Source organism: Hyperolius riggenbachi, chromosome 1 (assembly GCF_040937935.1).
Source record: "Hyperolius riggenbachi isolate aHypRig1 chromosome 1, aHypRig1.pri, whole genome shotgun sequence".
NCBI lineage: Eukaryota > Metazoa > Chordata > Amphibia > Anura > Hyperoliidae > Hyperolius > Hyperolius riggenbachi.
The window spans coordinates 664797379-664824118 of record NC_090646.1 but is presented as its reverse complement, the minus strand read 5'-3'; the positions used below and the strand labels follow the sequence as shown (position 1 = coordinate 664824118).

At 45.7% G+C, this 26740-nt stretch overlaps 1 protein-coding gene across 1 annotated transcript in view; it reads left to right on the top strand.

Moving 5' to 3' along the window:
- LOC137544105 (NACHT, LRR and PYD domains-containing protein 3-like) overlaps positions 1-26740 on the top strand; it is a 230620-nt gene that overhangs the window by 28262 nt on the left and 175618 nt on the right. Inside the window, exons 2-4 of the mRNA XM_068265174.1 lie at positions 3332-3401; positions 7172-7323; positions 25671-25848. Of these exons, the coding sequence (XP_068121275.1) occupies positions 3380-3401; positions 7172-7323; positions 25671-25848 (352 nt within the window). The 5' untranslated portion in view covers positions 3332-3379. The remainder of the gene's footprint in view (positions 1-3331; positions 3402-7171; positions 7324-25670; positions 25849-26740) is intronic.

Below are 26740 nucleotides of genomic sequence, written 5' to 3'. Positions count from 1 at the left end.
AATTTTAGCTCTGGTCATAAAATTCATTGTCTGTTGGCCCACTTACTGCACGGGGGTGGTAAAATTGGGGGTCAGTGATTGACCAATCAAAATTGTATGTGCGTATACATCTTTGATCTATGCCTATACTGATTGCAAATTATCTAAATAAAGTACAGGGGCTCCATCCAATATTTCGATGGGCAGGCCCGTTATCTTTAGCTTACACCGCTGCTAAGTTCATGTACATTTGACCCCACCCATGGCCACGCCCACTCACCTCATGGCCATGCCCATTTTTTGTGCGCGCCGCATATACCTCCATACCTGGTGCCCACAGGTGCCCCCGATCTCCAAGGACCCTAGAAACGCCCCTGGGCAGTTCTACACTGCAATCATCAAATCCACCATAACATCATCTATGACTGTATGGTTCAGCTCCTGCTCAGCATTAGAAAAGGGGAGGCTGCAGCGCATCATCCGATCAGCGGAAAGGATAATTGGCTGTAGCTTACCTTCCCTGCAGGATCTTTACACTAGCAGGTGCAGAAAGAGAGCAACCAAAATTGCCTCTGACCCCGCTCACTCTCTCTTCCAGCTCTTGCCTTCAGGAGTAAGATTCCGGTCAATCGCAACTAAATCCTCTAGACACAGGAACAGCTTTTTTCCTCAGGCGGTAGCCATACTTTAAGGGACACTTAAGCCAGAGAAAAAAAAAATGTGTTTTACTCACCTGGGGCTTCTACCCGCCCCCTGCAGCAGTCCTGTGCCCTCGCAGCCACTCACTAATCCTCTGGTCCCCCACTGCCAGCTAGTTTCGTTTTTGCCGACAGGCCCGTCAGGACTGGTCACGCGTAGGTTTCTCCGCATTCCCGACTGTGATTAGCGCTATTACCTACGCGTAGATATGCGGCAACGCATATTTTTGTACGCATTGCAGCCCGCAATAGCGCTAATTACAGTGGGGAATGCAGAGAAAGCTACGCCTGGCCAGTCTTGATGGGCCTGACGGCAAAAACGAAACTAGCTGGCAGCGGGGGACCAGAGGACCAGTGAATGGCTGCGAGGGCACAGGACTGCTGCAGGGGGCTGGTAGAAGCCCCAGGTGAGTAAAACTAATTTTTTTTCTGGCTTAAGTGTCCCTTTATCCCTTTAAAGGGACTCCGAGCAGTGCAGAAACTATGGAAAGATGCATACCATTTTGAAGCTCTCTTTCTCCACTTTCCAACGACAACTAAACCGCCGCCCTATGCCTTTTAGTTTTTTGTTATTTTTGAAATCGCATTTGCCGCGACTTCGATCATGAAAATAGCGAAAACTAAAAGGCGTAGGGCGGTGGTTTATATATCGTTGGAAAGAGGAGAAAGAGAGCTTCAAAAATGGTATGCATCTTTCCAAAGTTTCTGCACTGCTCGGAGTCCCTTTAATGCTGAACCATGCTAGAGCTGTTAGAACTGAAAATGAACAATTCTCACATTGCTTACTGCCACTATACTTGCATACTGTCCTTGACTTGTAATATACATACTGTCTGTTCTTGTATTGTTTTTGTTTGTGTTTAAGCAACTATCAAGACAAATTCCTTGTAAGTGCAAACTTACTTGGCAAAATAAATTGATTCTGATTCTTAGGTAGGTCAGCTTGGTGGCTAGTGGGAGGGTGGGAGCTCTGTCAGGCTGGTGGCTTGTGAGGTGGGTGGGTCAAGCTGGTGGCTAATGGGGTGGGTCAAGCAAGAGACTGGTGGCTAGTGGGGACAGTGGATCAAACTGGAGGCTGGTGGGCTGGTTGGGAGGGTGTGCAACTCACTTTCCCCCCCCCCCCCCCCTCCTGTCAATGTGCTCCCTCGCATGGAAGAGACAGCTTCACAGTTCCGGGGCTCTCTCAGATGCTAGAGCGCCAGCTTCCTGATCCACGTTGTCTCCTCTGCAATGCTGCACACACACTACTTCCTGTTTCAGTGTGAGCAGCATTGCAGAGGAGACAGCGTGGACGAGGCAGCTGGTACTCTAGCACCTGAGAGATCCCAGGGCCTGTGAAACTGTATCTTCCCTGCGAGGAAGCACATTGACAGGAGGGGGTGGGGATCAGATAGAAGTCGGGCTCCCCTTCCTGTGCCTGGGCATTCCTGCGCCCACCCCCTACTCCACCAATAGCAGTGCTCCCGGCCCATTGTGCCTTACCGGAAACATTCAGGACACCATGGGCTGAGATTAGGGGTAAGTGTCCCAAATCTCAAATGATGCGCCTGCTATGGGCAAATTGTTTAGGTAAACCCTCATACTACTACAGGAGCCTGCCCTTGTTATCTTACAGTCTAGATGGCAGTGGGGTGGATACACTAGGGGCAGGAGCCTGGTCTTGTGAGCTTACAATCTAGAGGGGAGTGGGGTGGAGACACTAGGTGGAGGAGCCTGGTTTTATGAGCTTACAATCTAGAGGGGAGTGGGGTGGAGACACTAGGGGGAGGGGCCTGCCCTTGTAAGCTTATAATCTAGAGAGGAGTGTCATGGAGACACTAGGTGGAGGAGCCTGGTTTTATGAGCTTACATCTAGAGGGGAGTGGGGTGGAGACACTAGGGGAGTAGCCTGGTCTTGTGAGCTTACATTCTAGAGGGGAGTGGGGTGGATACACTAGGGGAGGAGCCTGGTCTTGTGAGCTTACAATGTAGAGGGGAGTGGGGTGGGCACACTAGGGGGAGGAGCCTGGTCTTGTGAGCTTACAATGTAGAGAGGAGTGGGGTGGGCACACTAGGGGGAGGAGCCTGGTCTTGTGAGCTTACAAGAGGGGAGTGGTCTGGAGGGTTAGTGGATGAGACAATGGGCTTGATTCACAAAGCGGTGCAAAGTGTTTGCACGCCTGTGAAAAGCCCTTTATCACGCCTAAACTCAGTTTAGGCGTGATAAGAAGAAACTCGCGCGATCTGCCACGCGCAAAGTTTTGCGCGCGTAGCGCACCGCGCTGCGCGCGCAGTGTACCGTGCTTCGTGCGCAGCGTCCATTGAGCCCTATGAAACTTTGCGCGTGGAAGCTTCGCGCGAAGAGCAGCACAAATCGGTGATAACTCAGCTTTGCACGGCTTATCACGCCTAAAGTCTTTTAGGCGTGATAACTGAGTTATCACCGCTTTGTGAATCAGGGCCATTGAGCCTCAACCTCTGGCTATAACAAATGAGAAGCTTGTAGGAAGAGATGCAGTATAAAGTGTGTCAGTGCCTCCAGTGCTCTGCTCCTGGTGAAATGACGTTACTGTAGCCACTATAGAGACATGCAGCATTCACCTGTAACACTGTAAGATGAGGAATAATATCTGCTTTATGTGAGTCAGTAATGGTGCTTGTGTTGTTGTGTTCAGGTCTCCAGGCTGGCTTCAGCTGAACAGAGATTCCCAGCAGCTGACAAGATGGCGCCATCCAGCACTTCAGGTAAAGAAACACAATTGTATCCTGTCTGATGTTTATATGTGAGGCAGCGGCAGCACCGGGCACACCCAGTTCAACAGGTCACTTATTGCTTTTTATAAGATGTGTTTTATATAGCTATGTATTATAGGCCGCTGGATGCAGGCAGTGGTAAGTGGCCAGCGGCAGTGGCATACCTAGGGTATTTGACACTCGGTGCTGATTATACACAGCGAGACAGTGGTACAGATTAGATTGTGAACTCCTCTGAGGACAGTCAGTGACATGACTATGTACTCTGTAATGTGCTGCAGAAGATGTCAGTGCTATATAAATACATAATAATAATATGGTAGGACATTATACTATGACTATGGTAGGATTAGAGTGTGAGCTCCTCTGAGGACAGTCAGTGACATGACTATGTACTCTGTAAAGTGCTGCAGAAGATGTCAGTGCTATATAAATACATAATAATAATATGGTAGGACATCAGAATATGACTATGGTAGGATTATATTGTGAGCTCCTCTGAGGCAAAGTGGGTGGAGGAGGAATTAAGGCAATGCACACAGGCTCATCTACAGTCTGTGTGCGCTGCCTTAATTCCTTTCCGCTTTGCTCTGTAATGCTGCGGGGAGGAGTGGAAAGGCCAAGGGGTATGCGGGGGACGAATGGAAATGGTATTTATTCCAAGGGCACTCATTTATATTAATTTCTAAAAACCATGCTGCCCTAAAGTCTAGTCTGTGCACCAAGTCCAGAGGGGATACTGCAGGGAGGAGGGGGGAGTGTGGGGATGCCATTAGGGAGTAAGGGAGGAAATGACATCGCGATTGGCTTCAGCCGGAGGGACCCAATATGGCTCCTGCCAGATATAAGAATTTTAATTTATTATATAAAATTCACTGAAATCAAAATGTGAACAGTGTAATTCATCTGTTATGTAAGTAGAGCAAGTACTTATGTACTTACATGTTTTTTTTTTTCCTGGCATAGCTTGGCTATCAGTTTCTCTTTAACCTTTTCTGGACCGACTGCATTAGATTCTATGCTGCACTTGTGGCTGTTCTAGCCAGATGCGGCGTAGGATCTACACAGCCCGTCGTTTCCGCTCCCGACACGATCAAGCGTACCCGAAAGAGGAGATTAAACCGTCGTATGACATCTCCCCTGAGTGATCAGCAGCCATCGCGTATGGCTGCTGATCACATGATCACTACGATCGCCGGCGGATCATAGTGATCACTTTGACAGCGGCGGCGGCTTGGGGGGGGGGAGAGGATCCACTCACCTCCCTGCCGTTCTTGCGATGATCGGCGCCCCCCTCTGCTCCCGCCGGCATCTCTGCTCCTAATGCCGCTCAGTTCCGGGTCCCGGCTTGATGACATCATCAAGCCGTGACCCGGAACTGAGCAGCATTAGCAGAGATGCCGGTCGGAGAAGAGGGGGCTACTGCAGCTCATTGCTGGAACCTGGAAGGTGAGTGAATGCTGCTGGCGAAAAGGGGAACACCTGCCACCATGGGGGGACACTGCCCAGCCAGCCACAGAGGGGGTCCGGCCGCCTGACACCACCCCCCCCCCCCCCCCCCATGCAAATTCTCCTGGTCCTGAAGGGGGGTTAGGTGGCCGGTCCCGAAATGGTTAAGAATGCAAACTTTTGTTTTGCATAACATTTTAGTGAGAGGGCTTTTTGGTCCTTTGTAGCCCCTCACACACTCCTAGGAGTTCTGGTTCACCATGAGCTGGCTGGGTAATCTGTAACTCTAGGCTTCTGAGGGCTCCTCTGAGAGCTTAGGCCCCTGGCATTATGGGAAATTATGTTGTTGGCATAACTGAATAATTACAAAGTATTGAGAGCACAATGTAAGGTGAGCCACCTGGAGACATAGAGAGGGCCATATGGGCCTAATACTAAGATAAAACCAGAATAAGGTAAGGAAACCATTAGAATCTGGCCTCCCAGTAAGGAAAGGGAAGGCACTGTTGTGCCCAAAGAATGCAAAGAGACAGCCTTTAACCTCCTTTCCGGATTTTAGGGTCTAAAAGCGATGCAATTTTTTGCACCCTTTCAGACCCTAAAACCTGGAATAAATCATGCTGCCAGGGAGATCTGCACAGCCCCAGCAATCGTTCACCTCCCTGGCTCCAGCTCTGCAGTTATGCCTCCATCCTCCGGGTGGCGCTGCAACTCTAAAGTGAAATTGCCGGCTGTCGTCATGACGAGAGCCAGCAATTTCACCAGCATGAAGCAGAGCTCCGGAGGAGAGGAAGAAGAATGCCGGCTGATGTCGGGATCTCCGGGAGGTATGTAGAAACGCTCCCGCTGCGTGCGTTGCTCTGCATACAGCCTCCGGCAGCTACCCCGAGCACAGGTCGGGATTACCGTACTTAGTTACGTTTTTCCGCCCTGACCCCAGCTCGGGATTACCGCCAAGGCGGTTAAATAACAGAGGCTGCTCTATTGACATTGTTGAGCGAGGTCAAACAAGACCAAACAGCTAGCCAGCCACACACTCTATATTTTAAACTGTATTTAAAACAGAGCAGAGCTAATGACCCGTTGAACTTTCCTGCAGTAAAACCTTATCTTAAGCTTTCTCTCACTGTTTCTTGGCTGCTTTAAGGGAACCTGAGGTGGAAGGAAATAAAAACTTTATCCATACCTGGGGCTTCCTCCAGTCTCCTCCAGGCTTATCGCTCCCTCACTGCTCTACTCCGCCTCCTGGGTCTTCTCAAATTGCCCAGGGAAACTCCTCTGGTCCACGGCGCATACGTGGCCAGGAGTGTTCTGCACTTGCACAATACTACTGTGCAGGCACAGAATGCTACTGGCCATGGGAGCGTGGTGCGTGAGTTCACGTGGCTAGATGACTTTTTGGGGACAGTTTCAGAAGATCCAGGAGTCGGAGGAGGGCAGCGAGGGAGCGATAAGCCTGGAGGGGGCTGGAGGAAGCTATAGATAAAACTTCCCCACCCCACCCTGTCTCAGGTACATGTTAAACTCTTCATAAAACAGGACTGAGTTAGACCAAGTTGGTCGAATATCTCAGAGAAGTACTTTTGCATACATAACAAGTCAAGTGTTTTAACTCTTCCTGTACTGGGAAACAATACAAGACTCTTTTCTTTGCTACTAATATTCTATTTATTATCTATACTACACACACAATTCGTTATCTCGTAGTTTTATTTTCCCCTGCTTCAAAGCCATACTTACAGCAAGTCTGGTGTTGGGAGTCAAGCACGCCCCCCCAATAGGTTAGTGTTAGTGGGCTAAGATGTCCCCTCTGATATAGCCCTGTGCACAGAGCTCACTAAATCTGTGACTGCTCATGATGCGCTGTGCATGCTCCTCCAGCAATCTTTTAAATCATATCAGCTGCATATGAAGTGAGTCTCAAACCTGACTCAAACAGTGCCCGCCCTTTCCTGCCGCACTAAGCTGCCCCCTTTGGCCAATTGTAATCATCTCTAGTCATGTGATATTGGGGACAGGATTAGTGGGCAGTGGCCTAGTGATAGCCTATGAGAAGCGTTGCTAGGCAGGAAGAGGTGGGGAAACTGCGGCGCCGCGCTGCTATATCCCCCTCTCTACACGTTCCCCGCATCCTCGGCCTCTCAAACACAGCGAACACTTCCTGCAAGTGACGTCACTCACTATGTTTGAGAGGCCGAGGACGCAGGGAACGTGTAGAGACGGGGATATAGCAGCTGGATGAAAAAAAATCATCATAGTTATCTAAGATTCAGCCCACAAGCCTGAAAATGCATTTCTTGTGTGTTCTCTAGATGATATAATCCACAAACTGTCTACCTGGGACACGCCATCTCTGAGGAGAATATGGGAATATTATAAAGAGGATCTGAACATTATTGTACAGAATGTGGACACAGCAGCCTTACTAAACAGAATACAATCTGAAAAAGTATTCAACACAGAGGTAAGTCAGAGCGACGTCTAGCAGAGAGGTGCAGAAATGATCTCCTTCTGGGCGTATTTCTCCATAATAGCAAGTAGAGATGCCCAGCTACTAATCATAGCCATGAATTATAGATCAATTACACAGACGCTAATGAATTTACACAGGTTCTGGGTAACTGTTAGGATGAATTAGGAGAAATACCTCTGTAAATGGACAATTGTGTGTAAAAAAAAAATCAAAAATTGACATTTACAGAGATATTTCTCCCACCCAGCATGGGTATGTGTAAAAATACACCCCAAAACACATTATACTACTTTTCCTGAGTATGGCGATACCACATGTGCGGCACTTTTTCGCACCCTAACTGCTCTAAGGGGCCCAAAGTCCAATGAGTACCTTTAGGATTTACAGGGGTGCTTACAATTAGGCACCCCCAAAATGCCAGGACAGTAAACACACCCCACAAATGACCCCATTTTGGAAAGTAGACCCTTCAAGGTATTCAGAGAGGGGCATGGTGAGTCTGTGGCAGATTTCATTTTTTTGTCGCAAGTTAGCAGAAATGGAAACTTTTTTTTTCTTTTTTGTCACAAAGTGTCATTTTCCGCTAACTTGTGACAAAAAATAAAATCTTCTATGAACTCACCATGCCTCTCAGTGAATACTTTGGGATGTCTTCTTTCCAAAATAGGGTCATTTGGGGGGTATTTATACTATCCTGGAATTCTAGCCCCTCATGAAACATGACAGGTGCTCAGAAAAGTCATAGATGCTTCAAAATGGGAAAATTCACTTTTTGCACCATAGTTTTTAAACGCTATAACTTTTACCCAAACCAATCAATATAGGCTAAATGTTTTTGTTTTTTTTATTAAAAACATGTTTGTCCACATTTTTCGTGCTGCATGTATACAGAAATTTTACTTTATTTGAAAAATGTCAGCACAAAAAGTTAAAAAAAAATCATTTTTTTTGACAAAATTCATGTCTTTTTTGATGAATATAATAAAAAGTAAAAATCGCAGCAGCAATCAAATAGCACCAAAAGAAAGCTTTATTAGTGACAAGAAAAGGAGCCAAAATTCATTTAGGTGGTAGGTTGTATGAGCGAGCAATAAACCGTGAAAACTGCAGTGGTCTGAATGGAAAAAAAGGCTCTGGTCCTTAAGGGGGGGTAAAGCCCACGGTCCTCAAGAAAATAAAATAAAATGTTCTATTTCTCAGATAATAGTCATCATAAATAATTTATATATACAGTAATAGCTCTGCTTAGTCCACAAAAATGAAATAAACCAATCAAAAAATAGTTAGTTGCGCTGCGGTAAGATATACACATCTGATTGTGACTGTACAGTATATATGATGTGTACACAGACATTTTTTATATATACTAAATAACATCTATGCTGTAAGAATAAAGCCTGATGTGTAGCCGTGTCACTAATAGAGATGGTCAATGAGATGGCATGGAAATAATTCTGTGTTGATTCTGATTTATGCAAATGTATGCACTCCCTTTGCTCATGAAATCTAATAATTTGATTTGTTGTTAAAATTTGGTTTGGTGACTACAAATTAAATGGTACCTGAGAAGGATGAAAAGAAAAGTTTTATACATACCTGGGGCTTCTTCCAGCCCACTTCAGGCTAATCAGTCCCTCACTGTCCTCCTCTGCCACCTGGATCTTCTGCTATGAGTCCAGGTAATTCAGCCAGTCAGCGCAGTCCGGCCGCATGCCGCTTCCACAGCCAGGAGCGTTCTGCACCTGCGCAATAGTGCTGCACAGGTGTAATACGCTCCCAGTGGTGGAGTGTGTGCATGCGCACTACGCCAGACTGGCTTAAAGAGACACTGAAGCGAAAAAATAATAATGATATAATGAATTGGTTGTGTAGTACAGCTAAGAAATAAAGCATTAGGAGCAGAGACATAAGTCTAATATTTGTTTCCAGTAAAGTAAGAGTTATGAAACTCCAGTTGTTATCTATGCAAATAGCCATTGAGCTAGGCGACTTTTCTTTTGAAAGTTGTGGAGAGCTCTGACTTCTGATTAGGTTATCTCAACTGTATTGTGTTTTTCTTTTGCAGAAAACAGTTCAGGACAGGTCAGAAGTTCACTGCCTGTTCTGCAAAGACTGTTAGAATGCTGATTAATGTGTAAACTGCAAGTATTAGAGAATGATACAATGTTATAAAAAAGCTGTATAACTGAAAATAAAAATATGAGAATATATTTTTTGCTACCAATGTTCTAGTAATTACCCCTACTACACAACCAATTCATGATGTCATCATTTTTTTTCACTTCAGTGTCTCTTTAAGTACCTGAACTCATAGCAGAAGATCCAGGTGGTGGAGGAGGACAGCGAGGGACTGATTAGCCTGAAGGGGGTTGGAGGAAGCCCCAGGTATGTATAAAACTTTAATTTTAGCTGTCTCAGGTGTACTTTGTTACACAGTAGTACTATACTCTACATATGCACTCCCCACAGAGCTGCAGGGAATCCACTGAGAATGTTGTGCACATTGAACACAGAGGTGTTGTCTGTCACCCATAAACCTGGTTCAGATTGTGCATGAAGAATGTGTGATAGAGGAAGAATCTCCTTATTCCCCTGCAGAGTACTTGCACATCACTCTTACATGTACCCACAGTCACATTGCCTAGGGCCTGATCCATGTTCAAATGTGTAATAGAGGAAGAATCTCCTTATTCCCCTGCAGAGTACCTGCACATCACCCTTACATGTACCCCCAGTTACATTGCCTAGGGCCTGATAGATGTTCAGATTGTGCATGAAGAATGTGTAATAGAGGAAGAATGGCCTCATTCCCCTGCAGAGTACCTGCACATCACTCTTACATGTACCCGCAGTTACATTGCCTAGGGCCTGATAGATGTTCAGATTGTGCATGAAGAATGTGTAATAGAGGAAGAATCCCCTCATTCCCCTGCAGAGTACCTGCACATCACTCTTACATGTACCCACAGTTACATTGCCTAGGGCCTGATAGATGTTCAGATTGTGCATGAAGAATGTGTAATAGAGGAATAATCCCCTCATTCCCCTGCAGAGTACCTGCACATCACTCTTACATGTACCCACAGTTACATTGCCTAGGGCCTGATAGATGTTCAGATTGTGCATGAAGAATGTGTAATAGAGGAAGAATGGCCTCATTCCCCTGCAGAGTACCTGCACATCACTCTTACATGTACCCACAGTTACATTGCCTAGGGCCTGATAGATGTTCTTTGTTCCGGTCTGTACCCTTTACAAGTACTCTTACCAAGGACTAGTTTTAGTCTATGACTAAAAGTATTAAAGGCAGAAGATCAGCCAAATAGCCAGGTGACTGGTATTGTTTAAAAGGAAATAAATATGGCAGCCTCCATATCACTCTCACTTCAGTTGTCATTAAAAACTCCTAAGCGTTGGCAGTTAAGAGATGCATTTTATGTTACATACCTTCAATCGACAAGATTGTAATATGCAAATTAGAAGAGTCGGAGTCGAGGAGTCAGAGTCAGAGGAATCCTAAACTGAGCAGTCAGTCGGTGGATTTTTGTAGTGACTCCACAGCCCTGGAGGACAGGTAGTTTCACAGGAGCAGCACTATGGGGGAAACAGAGGAGTTAGAGCAGAGGTGTGGAACTCCAGGCCTGGAGAGCCAGATCCATGCCAGTGTTTAGGATGGACTGAGAAAGAGAGGAATGTGTTCTACCTGATGGACCACACCTTTCCTGATTCACTCCCATCAATTCATTTGAGCTGTGTCAAAAATGTGTGAGGACCTTGGCCCTTGTAGGACCGGTTTGACATCCCTGAGTTAGAGGAAGGGGATCTGGGGAATAGGCTCCTGTCTCCTGTGTTATCTGTATTCACTGGCTGCAGCCTCCAACACCCGCCTTCCTGTCACTACTGACCGATATAACTGCGCAGTATATCAGTAGTGCAGGCCAGCGGGGATTGCAGCCACCAGCGGTCACAAATGATAATGACAGGAGAGGAAATCTGTTTCACATTGTAAAAAAATCACTCCCAAAAAATCGCAATCGTTAGCGGTGAGCAATAGTGAGTGCACGCCCTAAATCCTTTAACCTCCCTGGCGGTATGAAAATTTGCGGCGGTGCAGCTGCGGGAGGTTTTTTTAACCTTTTTTTTTTTTTTTTTTAGCATGTAGCTAGCCTAGCTCTAGCTACATGCTTCCCTCTCCCTGCGGCATCCCCCTACCATCTTCGATCGCCGCCGGCGATCATGCCCATCAAGAAATCCCGTTTTGAACGGGATTTCCTTGAGGGCTTCCCCCGTCGCCATGGCGACGAACGGAGGGACGTCATCGTTGTTGTGACGTCACAGGAAGTCCCGATCCACCCCATAGCGCAGCCTGGCGGCGATTGGCCAGACTGCGCAAGGGGTATGCGGGGAGGCTTGTATTGCGGCGGCGGCGGCGATCGAAACAAACATGCAGCTAGCAATGTGCTAGCTGCGTGTTTGAAAAAAAAATTGTTCAAAACGGCCCCGCAGGGCCTGAGAAATCCTCTGCGGCGGCTTACCCTGACACTGTGTCGGGGTTACCGCCAAGGAGGTTAAATCCTTTTGTGATTGCAACACTGCAGTGTAAAAGCTCCCATAGGGAGACACTGCACTAGTGAATGCAAGCGCACAACAGTCATCCGCTGACCACCCCCAGCGTGAACTTCACCTCTCTTTGTACTCCTTTGATTGTTCTGCGCTGTCTCTACCCTAACATCCCTTTCTCTTATCCCCCTCCCTCTCCCTCACTCCTCTATTTCTCTCCTCCTTGCTCCCCCCTCTCTCCCTCCCCTCCCCCATCTCGCCCTCCCTCTCCCTCACCCCTCTATTTCTCTCCTCCTTGCTCCCCCCTCTCTCTCTCTCCTCCCCTACCCCATCTTGCCCTCCCTCTCCCTGATTCACCTGACGTCCCCACATACTGGCATATATCTCTCCTTTCCCTGCTGCTTCCCTCCTCTGTCATTATTGTGTATGTATACAGAGTCTGTGCTTAAAGGTGTCCACACACCATACAATTTTTTAAATATCTGTTCAATTTAAGAATTGCAATCGATTTTTCTTACTGATTGTAACATTTCAAAAATATGACCAATGTACCACACACATGTTCAATTTTTCCCCAATTATGATAAAAATGATTGGAAACTCTGACAAAATTGTATGGTGTGTGTTAGATTGTCAAGTTATTATACACACCCTAGAAATCTTTAGAAAGATTGAAAAAAAAATATCTGGCATTCCGGATCGATAAAAATCGAAGAAAACGGGAAATCTGATAGGATTCTTCAGTCGAATGAAAAAAAAGCTTTCAATTTTTTCGGGAGATCCGATCGTTTTTATCAAATTACTGTAAAATCGGATCATTTTATTGTATCGTGTGTGGCCACCTTATGTCAGTTAGGAGTTGTACACAGGTTAGATGTCTCGGGCTGAGGCAGCTGATCGGGGCGTCTCTGCTGAGGTTATAGCGCGCACACAATGCATTACTGAGAGATCCAGAATGCTGAATTATGTCCCCGGAGCCCATTGTTCTCCTTACCCCGGAGCCCATTGTTCTCCTTACCCCTCTTGCTTGAGGCTGCTCCATCATGTGCCGCGCTGTCCTCCCTCCTCCATAGCAACAGAGAGTGTTGCTTAGCTGTAGCCTCAGGACATGTTTGCACACCACTCGGCACTGAACTGTCACCCGAGGAATCAAGTCCTGATCTTCTGTCACATTTTTTTGTGCATAGTTCCACACCTGAAGGGCCTGTGCACACTGACACATTGCTGTGCTGATTTCAGCAATGTGTACCATATGTAGGGTCATCAGTGCATAGAGAGCTGACTGATGTGCACACTGACACATTGCCGTGCTGATTTCAGTAATGCGTACCATATGTAGGGCCATCAGTGCATAGAGAGCTGACTGATGTGCACACTGACACATTGCCGTGCTGATTTCAGCAATGTGTACCATATGTAGGGCCATCAGTGCATAGAGAGCTCACTGATGTGCACACTGACGCATTGCCGTGCTGATTTCAGTAATGCGTACCATATGTAGGGTTATCAGTGTATAGAGAGCAGACTGATGTGCACACTGACACATTGCCGTGCTGATTTCAGTAATGCGTACCATATGTAGGGTTATCAGTGTATAGAGAGCAGACTGATGTGCTGACACACTGCCGTGCTGATTTCAGTAATGTGTACCATATGTAGGGCCATCAGTGCATAGAGAGCTGACTGATGTGCACACTGACACATTGCCGTGCTGATTTCATCAATGTGCACCATATGTAGGGTCATCAGTGCATAGAGAGCTGACTGATGTGCACACTGACACATTGCCCTGCTGATTTCATCAATGTGCACCATATCTAGGGCCATCAGTGCATAGAGAGCTGACTGATGTGCACACTGACACACTGCCGTGCTGATTTCAGTAATGTGTACCATATGTAGGGCCATCAGTGCATAGAGAGCTGACTGATGTGCACACTGACACATTGCCGTGCTGATTTCATCAATGTGCACCATATGTAGGGTCATCAGTGTATAGAGAGCTGACTGATGTGCACACTGACACATTGCTGTGCTGATTTCAGCAATGTGTACCATATGTAGTGTCATCAGTGCATAGAGAGCAGTGACTGATGTGCACACTGACACATTGCCGTGCTGATTTCAGCAATGTGTACCATATGTAGTGTCATCAGTGCATAGAGAGCAGTGACTGATGTGCACACTGACACATTGCCGTGCTGATTTCAGTAATGTGTACCATATGTAGGGTCATCAGTGCATAGAGAGCTGACTGATGTGCACACTGACACACTGCCGTGCTGATTTCAGCAATGTGTACCATATGTAGTGTCATCAGTGCATAGAGAGCTGACTGATGTGCACACTGACACATTGCCGTGCTGATTTCATCAATGTGCACCATATGTAGGATCATCAGTGCATAGAGAGCTGACTGATGTGCACACTGACACACTGCCGTGCTGATTTCAGCAATGTGTACCATATGTAGTGTCATCAGTGCATAGAGAGCTGACTGATGTGCACACTGACACATTGCCGTGCTGATTTCAGCAATGTGTACCATATCTAGGGCCATCAGTGCATAGAGAGCTCACTGATGTGCACACTGACGCATTGCCGTGCTGATTTCAGTAATGCGTACCATATGTAGGGTTATCAGTGTATAGAGAGCAGACTGATGTGCTGACACACTGCCGTGCTGATTTCAGTAATGTGTACCATATGTAGGGCCATCAGTGCATAGAGAGCTGACTGATGTGCACACTGACACATTGCCGTGCTGATTTCATCAATGTGCACCATATGTAGGGTCATCAGTGCATAGAGAGCTGACTGATGTGCACACTGACACATTGCCCTGCTGATTTCATCAATGTGCACCATATCTAGGGCCATCAGTGCATAGAGAGCTGACTGATGTGCACACAGACACACTGCCGTGCTGATTTCAGTAATGTGTACCATATGTAGGGCCATCAGTGCATAGAGAGCTGACTGATGTGCACACTGACACATTGCCGTGCTGATTTCATCAATGTGCACCATATGTAGGGTCATCAGTGTATAGAGAGCTGACTGATGTGCACACTGACACATTGCTGTGCTGATTTCAGCAATGTGTACCATATGTAGTGTCATCAGTGCATAGAGAGCAGTGACTGATGTGCACACTGACACATTGCCGTGCTGATTTCAGCAATGTGTACCATATGTAGTGTCATCAGTGCATAGAGAGCAGTGACTGATGTGCACACTGACACATTGCCGTGCTGATTTCAGTAATGTGTACCATATGTAGGGTCATCAGTGCATAGAGAGCTGACTGATGTGCACACTGACACACTGCCGTGCTGATTTCAGCAATGTGTACCATATGTAGTGTCAGTGCATAGAGAGCTGACTGATGTGCACACTGACACATTGCCGTGCTGATTTCATCAATGTGCACCATATGTAGGATCATCAGTGCATAGAGAGCTGACTGATGTGCACACTGACACATTGCCGTGCTGATTTCAGTAATGTGTACCATATGTAGGGTCATCAGTGCATAGAGAGCTGACTGATGTGCACACTGACACATTGCCGTGCTGATTTCAGTAATGTGTACCATATGTAGGGTCATCAGTGCATAGAGAGCTGACTGATGTGCACACTGACACATTGCCGGGCTGATTTCAGCAATGTGTACCATATGTAGGGTCATCAGTGCATAGAGAGCTGACTGATGTGCACACTGACATATCGCCGTGCTGATTTCAGCAATGCGTACCATATGTAGGGTTATCGGTGTATAGAGAGCAGACTGATGTGCTGACACACTGCCGTGCTGATTTCAGTAATGTGCACCATATGTAGGGTCATCAGTGCATAGAGAGCTGACTGATGTGCACACTGACACTGCCGTGCTGATTTCAGCAATGTGTACCATATGTAGGGTCATCAGTGCATAGAGAGCTGACTGATGTGCACACTGACACATTGCCGTGCTGATTTCATCAATGTGCACCATATGTAGGATCATCAGTACATAGAGAGCTGACTGATGTGCACACTGACACACTGCCCTGCTGATTTCATCAATGTGCACCATATCTAGGGCCATCAGTGCATAGAGAGCTGACTGATGTGCACACTGACACATTGCCGTGCTGATTTCATCAATGTGCACCATATGTAGGATCATCAGTACATAGAGAGCTGACTGATGTGCACACTGACACACTGCCCTGCTGATTTCATCAATGTGTACCATATGTAGGGTCATCAGTGCATAGAGAACTGACTGATGTGCACACTGACATATTGCCGTGCTGATTTCAGTAATGTGTACCATATGTAGGGTCATCAGTGCATAGAGAGCTGACTGATGTGCACACTGACACATTGCCGTGCTGATTTCAGTAATGTGTACCATATGTAGGGTCATCAGTGCATAGAGAGCTGACTGATGTGCACACTGACACATTGCCGTGCTGATTTCAGTAATGTGCACCATATGTAGGGTCATCAGTGCATAGAGAGCTGACTGATGTGCACACTGACACATTGCCGTGCTGATTTCATCAATGTGCACCATATGTAGGATCATCAGTACATAGAGAGCTGACTGATGTGCACACTGACACACTGCCCTGCTGATTTCATCAATGTGTACCATATGTAGGGTCATCAGTGCATAGAGAGCTGACTGATGTGCACACTGACACATTGCCGTGCTGATTTCAGTAATGTGTACCATATGTAGGGTCATCAGTGCATAGAGAGCTGACTGATGTGCACACTGGCACACTGCCGTGCTGATTTCAGTAATGTGTACCATATGTAGGGTCATCAGTGCATAGAGAGCCGACTGATGTGCACACTGACACATTGCTGTGCTGATTTCAGCAATGTGTACCATATGTAGGGTCATCAGTGCATAGAGTGCTGACTGATGTGCACACTGACACATTGCCGTGCTGATTTCATCAATGTGCACCATATGTAGGATCATCAGTACATAGAGAGCTGACTGATGTGCACACTGACACACTGCCCTGCTGATTTCATCAATGTGCACCATATGTAGGGTCATCAGTGCATAGAGAGCTGACTGATGTGCACACTGACACATTGCCGTGCTGATTTCAGCAATGTGTACCATTTGTAGGGTCATCAGTGTATACAGAGCTGACTGATGTGCACACTGCCCTGCTGATTTCAGCAATGTGTACCATTTGTAGGGTCATCAGTGCATAGAGAGCTGACTGATGTGCACACTGACACACTGCCGTGCTGATTTCAGCAATGTGTACCATTTGTAGGGTCATCAGTGTATACAGAGCTGACTGATGTGCACACTGCCCTGCTGATTTCAGCAATGTGTACCATTTGTAGGGTCATCAGTGCATAGAGAGCTGACTGATGTGCACACTGACACATTGCCGTGCTGATTTCAGCAATGTGTACCATATGTAGGGTCATCAGTGCATAGAGAGCTGACTGATGTGCACACACATTGCTGTGCTGATTTCAGCAATGTGTACCATATGTAGGGTCATCAGTGCATAGAGAGCTGACTGATGTGCACACTGACACACTGCCCTGCTGATTTCAGCAATGTGTACCATATGTAGGGTCATCAGTGCATAGAGAGCTGACTGATGTGCACACTGACAGATTGCCGTGCTGATTTCAGCAATGTGTACCATATGTAGGGCCATCAGTGCATAGAGAGCTGACTGATGTGCACACTGACAGATTGCCGTGCTGATTTCAGCAATGTGTACCATATGTAGGGTCATTAGTGCATAGAGAGCTGACTGATGTGCACACACATTGCTGTGCTGATTTCAGCAATGTGTACCATATGTAGGGTCATCAGTGCATAAAGAGCTGACTGATGTGCACACTGACACATTGCCCTGCTGATTTCAGCAATGCAGCCATATGTAGGGTCATCAGTGCATAGAGAGCTGACTGATGTGCACACTGATACATTGCTTTTCTGATTTCAGCAATGTGTACCATATGTAGGGTCATCAGTGCATAGAGAGCTGACTGATGTGCACACTGACATATCGCCGTGCTGATTTCAGCAATGCGTACCATATGTAGGGTCATCAGTGCATAGAGAGCTGACTGATGTGCACACTGACACATTGCCGTGCTGATTTCAGCAATGTGTACCATATGTAGGGTCATCAGTGCATAGAGAGCAGACTGATGTGCACACTGACACATTGCTGTGCTGATTTCAGCAACGTGTACCATATGTAGGGTCATCAGTGTATACAGAGCTGACTGATGTGCACACTGACACATTGCCATGCTGATTTCAGCAATGTGTACCATTTGTAGGGTCATCAGTGTATACAGAGCTGACTGATGTGCACACTGCCGTGCTGATTTCAGCAATGTGTACCATATGTAGGGTCATCAGTGCATAGAGAGCTGAATGATGTGCACACTGACACATTGCTGTGCTGATTTCAGCAATGTGTACCATATGTAGGGTCATCAGTGCATAGAGCTCTGACTGATGTGCACACTGACACACTGCTGTGCTGATTTCAGCAATGTGTACCATATGTAGGGTCATCAGTGCATAGAGCTCTGACTGATGTGCACACTGACACATTGCCGTGCTGATTTCAGCAATGTGTACCATATGTAGGGTCATCAGTGCATAGAGCTCTGACTGATGTGCACACTGACACATTGCCGTGCTGATTTCAGCAACGTGTACCATATGTAGGGTCATCAGTGCATAGAGCTCTGACTGATGTGCACACTGACACACTGCTGTGCTGATTTCAGCAATGTGTACCATATGTAGGGCCATCAGTGCATAGAGAGCAGTGACTGATGTGCACACTGACACATTGCTGTGCTGATTTCAGCAATGTGTACCATATGTAGGGCCATCAGTGCATAGAGAGCAGTGACTGATGTGCACACTGACACACTGCCGTGCTGATTTCAGCAATGTGTACCATATGTAGGGTCATCAGTGCATAGAGAGCTGACTGATGTGCACACTGACACATTGCTGTGCTGATTTCAGCAATGCAGCCATATGTAGGGTCATCAGTGCATAGAGCTCTGACTGATGTGCACACAGACACATTGCCGGGCTGATTTCAGCAACGTGTACCATATGTAGGGTCATCAGTGCATAGAGAGCTGACTGATGTGCACACTGACATATCGCCGTGCTGATTTCAGCATTGTGTACCATATGAAGGGTCATCAGTGCATAGAGAGCAGTGACTGATGTGCACACTGACACATTGCCGTGCTGATTTCAGCAATGTGTACCGTATATAGGGTCATCAGTGTATAGAGAGCTGACTGATGTGCACACACATTGCTGTGCTGATTTCAGCAATGTGTACCATATCTAGGGCCATCAGTGCATAGAGAGCTGACTGATGTGCACACTGACACATTGCCGTGCTGATTTCAGCAATGTGTACCATATGTAGGGTCATCAGTGCATAGAGAGCTGACTGATGTGCACACTGACACATTGCCGTGCTGATTTCAGCAATGTGTACCATATCTAGGGCCATCAGTGCATAGAGAGCTGACTGATGTGCACACTGACACATTGCCGTGCTGATTTCAGCAACGTGTACCATATCTAGGGCCATCAGTGCATAGAGAGCTCACTGATGTGCACACTGACACATTGCCGTGCTGATTTCAGCAATGTGTACCATATGTAGGGTCATCAGTGCATAGAGAGCTGACTGATGTGCACACTGACACATTGCCGTGCTGATTTCAGCAATGTGTACCATATGTAGGGTCATCAGTGCATAGAGAGCTGACTGATGTGCACACTGACACACTGCCGTGCTGATTTCAGCAATATGTACCATATGTAAGGTCATCAGTGCATAGAGAGCAGTGACTGATGTGCACACTTGCACGGAGCAACACACTGTTGCATAGACTGCTGTCTGCAGTGCAGTGCTGTCGCATTCAGTGTTATTGCATGAAGTTAGTAGTGCAGTGCAGCTGCCATTCATTGCAGTAAAATGTGTGGCCACTTATAGCACATGTGTACACAGCTTTACACTCGGGAGGGGTGGTGGATAAAAGCAGACGTAGGGTAGTAAAAAGTTCAAAATCAGGGACTGGCTCAGTCAGAAACTCATTGGCAACTGGACAGCTAATGCATGGATAAGTGGAGTGAGGGCTCAGCCACACTATAAGCGCTTTTCTGAGCGCTTGTGATTGATTAGCTTTTTAAAAATTGCTCCCATTCACTTTCATTAAAATCACGGTAAAAATCGCACAAAAATCGCTACGATTTTATGCTTGCACGATCGCAGCGATTTTACTGTGATTTTAATGAAAGTGAATGGCAGCGATTTTTAAAAAGCGAATCAATCACTAGTGCTCAGAATAGCGCTTAGGGCCCTTTTCCACTAGAGCGATTGGTGATTTGCAAAATCGTAAATCACTAGCGATTTTACAATCGCTAGGGTTTGCTAAATAACAAGAATCGCGGTAGGTAATTTCCACTACCGCGATTCGATTCTGCCAAAAGTGCGATCGCGCCGCGGAGCGATTATTGCCGCAATTTTGCTATGCTATGTAGTGCATAGCAAAATCGCAATCGCCAGGAAAAAAAGGATTTTGTTGAATCGCAATCACTAGCGTTTAACGCAAACGCTAGCGATTGCTAGTGGAAATGGGCCCTTTTAGTGTGGCTGAGCCCTAAGCCAGCTTTTATCTTTTAAATCTTTTGATTTCCTAGAATTTCTTATAGTGCTCCTTTTAGGGGTTGTTCACACTGAGGGCGTTTTTGCCCTTTTTTCACTGTGTCAGGTTTTTCAATACCGGACTAAAACCGGTTACACCATGCTTTGCTATGGTGTAGTTCACATCTGAGCGGTTTGTTTCCGATCCGCTCAGTAAAGCGGTGCATGGGCCATTTTTGAGGCAATTCAGCCTCAATGGAAGGTACAGGAAAACCGCGAAATGCTCACAAAATCGCTTTGTGCAGCAATTGCGTTTGCGCTTTTAAGAATAAATACATTGTGTTTATTATTTTCCGGATTAAAGAGTTCACTTCCTGACTTGTAGCAAGGAGTGAATGAAAAAACCGCACTGTAAAACCGCTTACAAAAAACACACTGTAAAACCGCTTACAAAAATCGCACTGTAAAACTGCTTACAAAAACACCCAATGCGGAGAGCCACACAATTGGAACGCAATGAACAAGGCCTGAAAGCACACCTGAGATTGGTTGGCATTTTTGGGTTTGGCTTGGTAACCTGGTTATAACATATAAAACCACTTATAGCGACGCATAGGTTTGGCTATAATCTGACCCACCCCTTTCCCCATTCCCCTGTCCAGCATCTCTTCTCCTGATGCTGGACTGGAAGTGGCTGCATTAATGGCTGCAGTGCATCTGAACTTGGTGTGTGCAAGTCTCTTCATTACATGCCCAATGGAAACACATACTTGTGCACTAGTGCTTGCTTTCCTTGTTTATCCATGCTAAAGGGCTTACACTGACTTAGTTCATGTTCCTGTGCACTGGCGACTGCATCCCAGCAGGACAAGCCTGCAGTGGGGAGCGGCATAAACAGGAGAACCCAGGTGGTAAGTAAGCATACACACCAATATATATATATTTTTTTACTAGCTGGTCGCCCGGCCTTGCCCCGGGTATGTAATTGGCTAGTGTTAGCTCTGCCCACTTTTTCTAATCCCAACACACAATTACTCAATGATGACCTAGTTTGTGAGCTTTGCGGTCTTTGGCATCAATAATTGGCATTGAAATGAAATAAATCTAATTGGCTGTGGCTCCACTCCTTTGAAAATCAATAGGTGAATTTTGATTAGCTTTTGTAGGCTCCACCCACTTTTCTGAATATTAATCCCAGTCACCCACTGTGCAAAGTTTAAGAACCCTGCCATTGACAGACAGTGTAAGAATGGCTGCAGTTTACATTCTGGCAGTGAAATTTGTATTTTTCTCCACCCACTGATGTCCTAATGTTTCCCAGGTATGTATTTGGCTGCTGTTGGCTGTGGCCACTTTTTCTAACCCTAACACACAATTGTCAATGGTCATTGACCAAGTTTGTGAGATTTGTGGTCTTTGGCATGAATCATTTTCATTGAAATGAAACACATCTAATTCGCTGTTTGTGACCCCACCCCTTTTCTAAATATTTAACCCCCGTCACCCAATGATCAACTGTACCAGGTTTGAGGCTTGTGCCATTAACAGTGCAAAAATGGCAGCAATTAAATATTTGCCTTGAAAATCAATAGGTGAATTGTGATTGTTTTTTGTAGGCTCCACCCACTTTTCTGAATATTAATCCCAGTCACCCAGTGACCAACTGTGCAAAGTTTTAGAACCCTACAATTAATAGTGTAAGAATGGCTGCAGTTTACATTTTCCCAGTGAAATTTGTGTTTGTCTCCGCCCACTGATGACTCGGCATTGCCCAGGTATGTATTTGGCTGGTGTTGTCTCCGCCCACTTTTTCTAAACCTAACACAAAATTACTTAATGGCCAAGTTTGTGAGCTTTGCGGTCTTTGGCATCAATCATTTGCATTGAAATAAAATAAATCTGATTGGCTGTGGCTCCACCCCTTTTCTGAATTTGAACCCCAATCACCCAATGGCCTGCTGTACCAGGTACAGGTGATTAACAGTGCAAGAGGCTTGTGCCATTAACAGTGCAAGAATGGCATCAATTAAATATTCCCCTTAAAGATAGGTGGATTTTGATTAGCTTTTGTAGGCTCCACCCACTTTTCTGAATATTAATCTCAGTCACCCAGTGACCAACTGTGCAAAGTTTGAGAACCCTACCATTAATAGTGTAAGAATTGCTGCAGTTTACATTTTCTCAGTGAAATTTGTATTTGTCTCCGCCTACTGATGACCCAGCATTGCCCGATTATGTATTTGGCTGGTGTTGGCTGTGCCCACTTTTCCTAACCCTAACACACGATTACTCAATTACTCAATGACCAAGTTTGTGAGCTTTGCGGTCTTTGGCATCAATAACCTGCATTAAAATGAAACAAATCATATTGGCTGTTTGGGGCTCCACCCCCTTATATAAATTTAAACCCCAGTCACACAATGATCAACTGTACCAGGTTTGAGGCTTGTGCCATTAAGGCCCCGTTCACACTTGCGTTTTGGCATGCAAACGGACCGGATCCGGATCGGATCAGGACCTGATCCGGATCGGAACTGTACGGTTCCCATCCGGATACGATCCGGATCTGGTCCGTTTGCATCAGGCATGCATCAAGCCGCCATCCGGATCCGTGGGGTAAAAAATAAACAAAATTACCATAAAATTGTTGGGGTCTGCAGAAGGTGCAACTGGTGCACCTGTAGAATCAAGTCCTCCGCTCTAGGCCTCACCTCCGACATACGGACAAACAGCTCCAGCACGCGTGTCACTGCTGCTCCACTCCAGATATGCTGGGCCCATGTGTCCCCATCCGAAATGGCCACTATAAATACGCATAGGAAGTGGGGTAGAACGTCCGGTGTTTGTCTCCAGTGTGTTCTGTGCTTTCCGTTCCCCATTGGTTTCTATATCCGGATGGTGCAGTCAGGATCCGGTCCGGGTGCGTGGGCCGGATAATCCGGACCTAAAAAATAGCGCATGTTGGAAAAGCCTCCGGAGTCCGGATCCGATCCGGCTCCGTTCTGTACGGAACGTACGCATGTGAACGTCCGCATAGACCTTGCATTGCTATGCGGAACGTACATTCCGTTTGTACAGTATACGGTCCGGCTCCGATCAGGCGGATCCGGACAGGGAACGCTAATGTGAACCAGGCCTAACAGTGCAAGAATGGCAGCAATGAAATATTCCCCTGAAAAATCAATAGGTAATTTTTGATTGTTTTTTGCAGGGTCCACCCACTTTTCTGAATATTAACCCCCGTCACCTAGTAACCAACTGTGCAAAGTTTGAGAACCCTGCCAATAACAGTGTAAGAATGGCTGCTGTTTACATTTTCCCAGTAAAATTTGTATTTGTCTCCGCCCACTTATGACCCTGCGTTGCCCGCTTATGTATTTGGCTGGTGTTGGCTGTGCCCACTTTCCTAACCCTAACACACAATTAATCAATTACTCAATTACCAAGTTTGTGAGCTTTGCGGTGTTTGGCAACAACAATTTGCATTGGAATGAAACAAATCTGATTGGCTATTTGTGGCTCCACCCCCTTTCTGAAATTGAACCCCGGTCACCCAATGATCAACTATACCAGGTTTGAGGCTTGTGCCATTAACAGTGCAAGAATGGCAGCAATGTAAATATTCCCCTTGAAAATCAATAGGTGAATTTTGATTGGCTTTTATAGGCTCCAACCTTTCTGAATAATAATCCTAGTCACCCAACAACCAACTGTGCAAAGTTTGAGAACCCTACCATTAACAGTGTAAGAAAAACAAAAGTTTGCTTTCTTAAAACAGAAATAATTTGCGATAATTCAGGTTGGAGTGAGCTCGAGATGTCTCCCAGTGCATCACTGCTGAATATATGCAAATTAACCATTCTACCCTTTGAAGCTAAACACACCTCCAGAACCGCTGGAATGCAATGATGTGTCAGGTTGTTAATTTGTACAGAGCCATAATAATCCAACACGCATACAGACTGTTTTGGATTGTTTGATCCTTATCAGTGCATGGCATAGATTAATTTGGCTCTATGCAGTAGGGCTTGTAACACCGAGAGGTACAGACTAACCAGCAAGCTCATGGTGACCCCGAACTCATTGGAGTGTGTAAGGGTCCTAAAAGCCCCCTTACTAAGATGTTAAGAAAAACAAAAGTTTGCTTTCTTAAAACAGAAAGAATTTGCGATAATTCAGGTTGGAGTGAGCTTGAGATGTCTCCCAGGCACCACTGCTGAATATATGCAAATTAACCATTCTACCCTTAGAAGCTAAACACACCTCCAGTGTAACAGTGTAAGAATGGCTGCAGTTTACATTTTCCAGTGAAATTTGTATTTGTCTCTTTTTGGTTATGGGAATAAAAAGTATCCTATACTTTATTCCAGGTAATGTACTATGTGTGTGCCAAATTTCATTCAAATCCGTTCAGCCGTTTTTGCGTGATCGAGTAACAAACATCCAAACATCCAAACATCCGAACTTTCCCATTTATTATATTAGTAGGATTGTTGGTTCAGGTGTGCTTTAAAGGGAACCTGAAGCCAGAGGGATATGGAGGCTGCCGTATTTGTTTCCTTTTAAGCAATACCAGTTGCCTGGCTTCCCTGCTGATCCTCTGCCTCTAATATTTTTACCCATAGCCCCTGAACAAGCATGCAGCAGATCAGGTGTTTCTGACATTATTGTCAGATCTGACAAGATTAGCTCCATGCTTGTTTCAGATGTTATTCAGACGCTACTGCAGCTAATAGATCAGCAGGGCTGCCAGGTAACTGGTATTGATTAAAAGGAAACAAATATGGCAGCCTCTATATACCTTTCACTTCAGGTTCCCTTTAATCTAAAAAGTGAATTTTAATGTGAATGGAGGCTCCTCCCACCAGACCAGCCTTCTGATAACAGTGGTGTCTGCCTTCTAGTGGTTGACAGAGATGAGTGTGATAAATGTGTAAAGTGCTGCTGCCATACACAGGAGGTTGTCCCTCCAGCCAGCAGTTCTCTCATGCCTGTGGTCAGCTCCAGATGTGCACAAACACACAAACATCCATCATGCAGTGTCATGCTTATACAGAGTATGTTGTTGTTTAGTAATAATATCTATGTGTGTTGCAGAAATACCAGCCCATGAGTGGTGAATGGGGGACCTCCACCTTCTCCAGCCGTCTGTTAGAAGATATATCAGTGCTGGGAAGAGAAGCTGTGATTGGATTCTGGAAGTGTCTCTGGGAGCTGCAGAAAAAGAGACCTCATCCTAATTTCCAGGCAGTTCAGGGGGAAATCCATCATACAGGTAACAGGGCTTTGTATCTTCTCTCCAAATTCTTACAGAGTATTAACACTGATGTAGGGAATACTTCTAAACCATGTGTGTCTTCTAAACCATTTACTACAAGAGTGTTGATGGCCACTTACCAGTTCACATTATTTCTACCCACAATCCATTGCATGAGAATAGCATAGTTACCTATAATTGATTTGACCCGTCTATCTGATGAGAAATTGCATGGTGTGTAACAGGCATAAAATCCCTGTCCTCCGAACAATTCCAGTGAGCTCAGACAAATTCCCCCACTGGGCTGCCTCTGATGATGTGGGCCTGGTGACAACTGTCTGCCTTGTGTGTGGAAATCCCATTATGGGCTTTCCTGAATGTAACAGTACACACCTTCTGGCAGACAGGGTCATCACATAAAGTTAAGGTGCCCATACTACAGATGTATGGGCAGATCAACCATGAGACAGATCTGATCACATAGATCTGTTGCCTGCCCATACACCACAGGCCGATTCCTGATCGATTTCAATCTGAAATCGTGATTTGCTTTTGTGATTCCTGTACAGTAGAATGAGAATCACATCGCAATTGTCCCCAAAATATTGCATGCAGCGTGTTTAGTGATGAGCGTATTGACCTAATTACGATTACGCTAAATTTGCGTAATTTGCAAAATTACAATTATGACTGTACTCGAAAATTTGTAATTTCACAAAATTATGTGAAATTTTGTGTATATTTGGAGTTTCATTGTTATGATTGTTTTTCATAGTTTCGTTTTTGTAACAGAAACGAATCGGAATTTCCTGTTTAATGCATAAATTCTCCGTTCTAGAAATTGCCATATATATACTAGACTATAGAAATTTAGGAATGAACTACTACAGTGAAGTTGGGGGGGGGGACT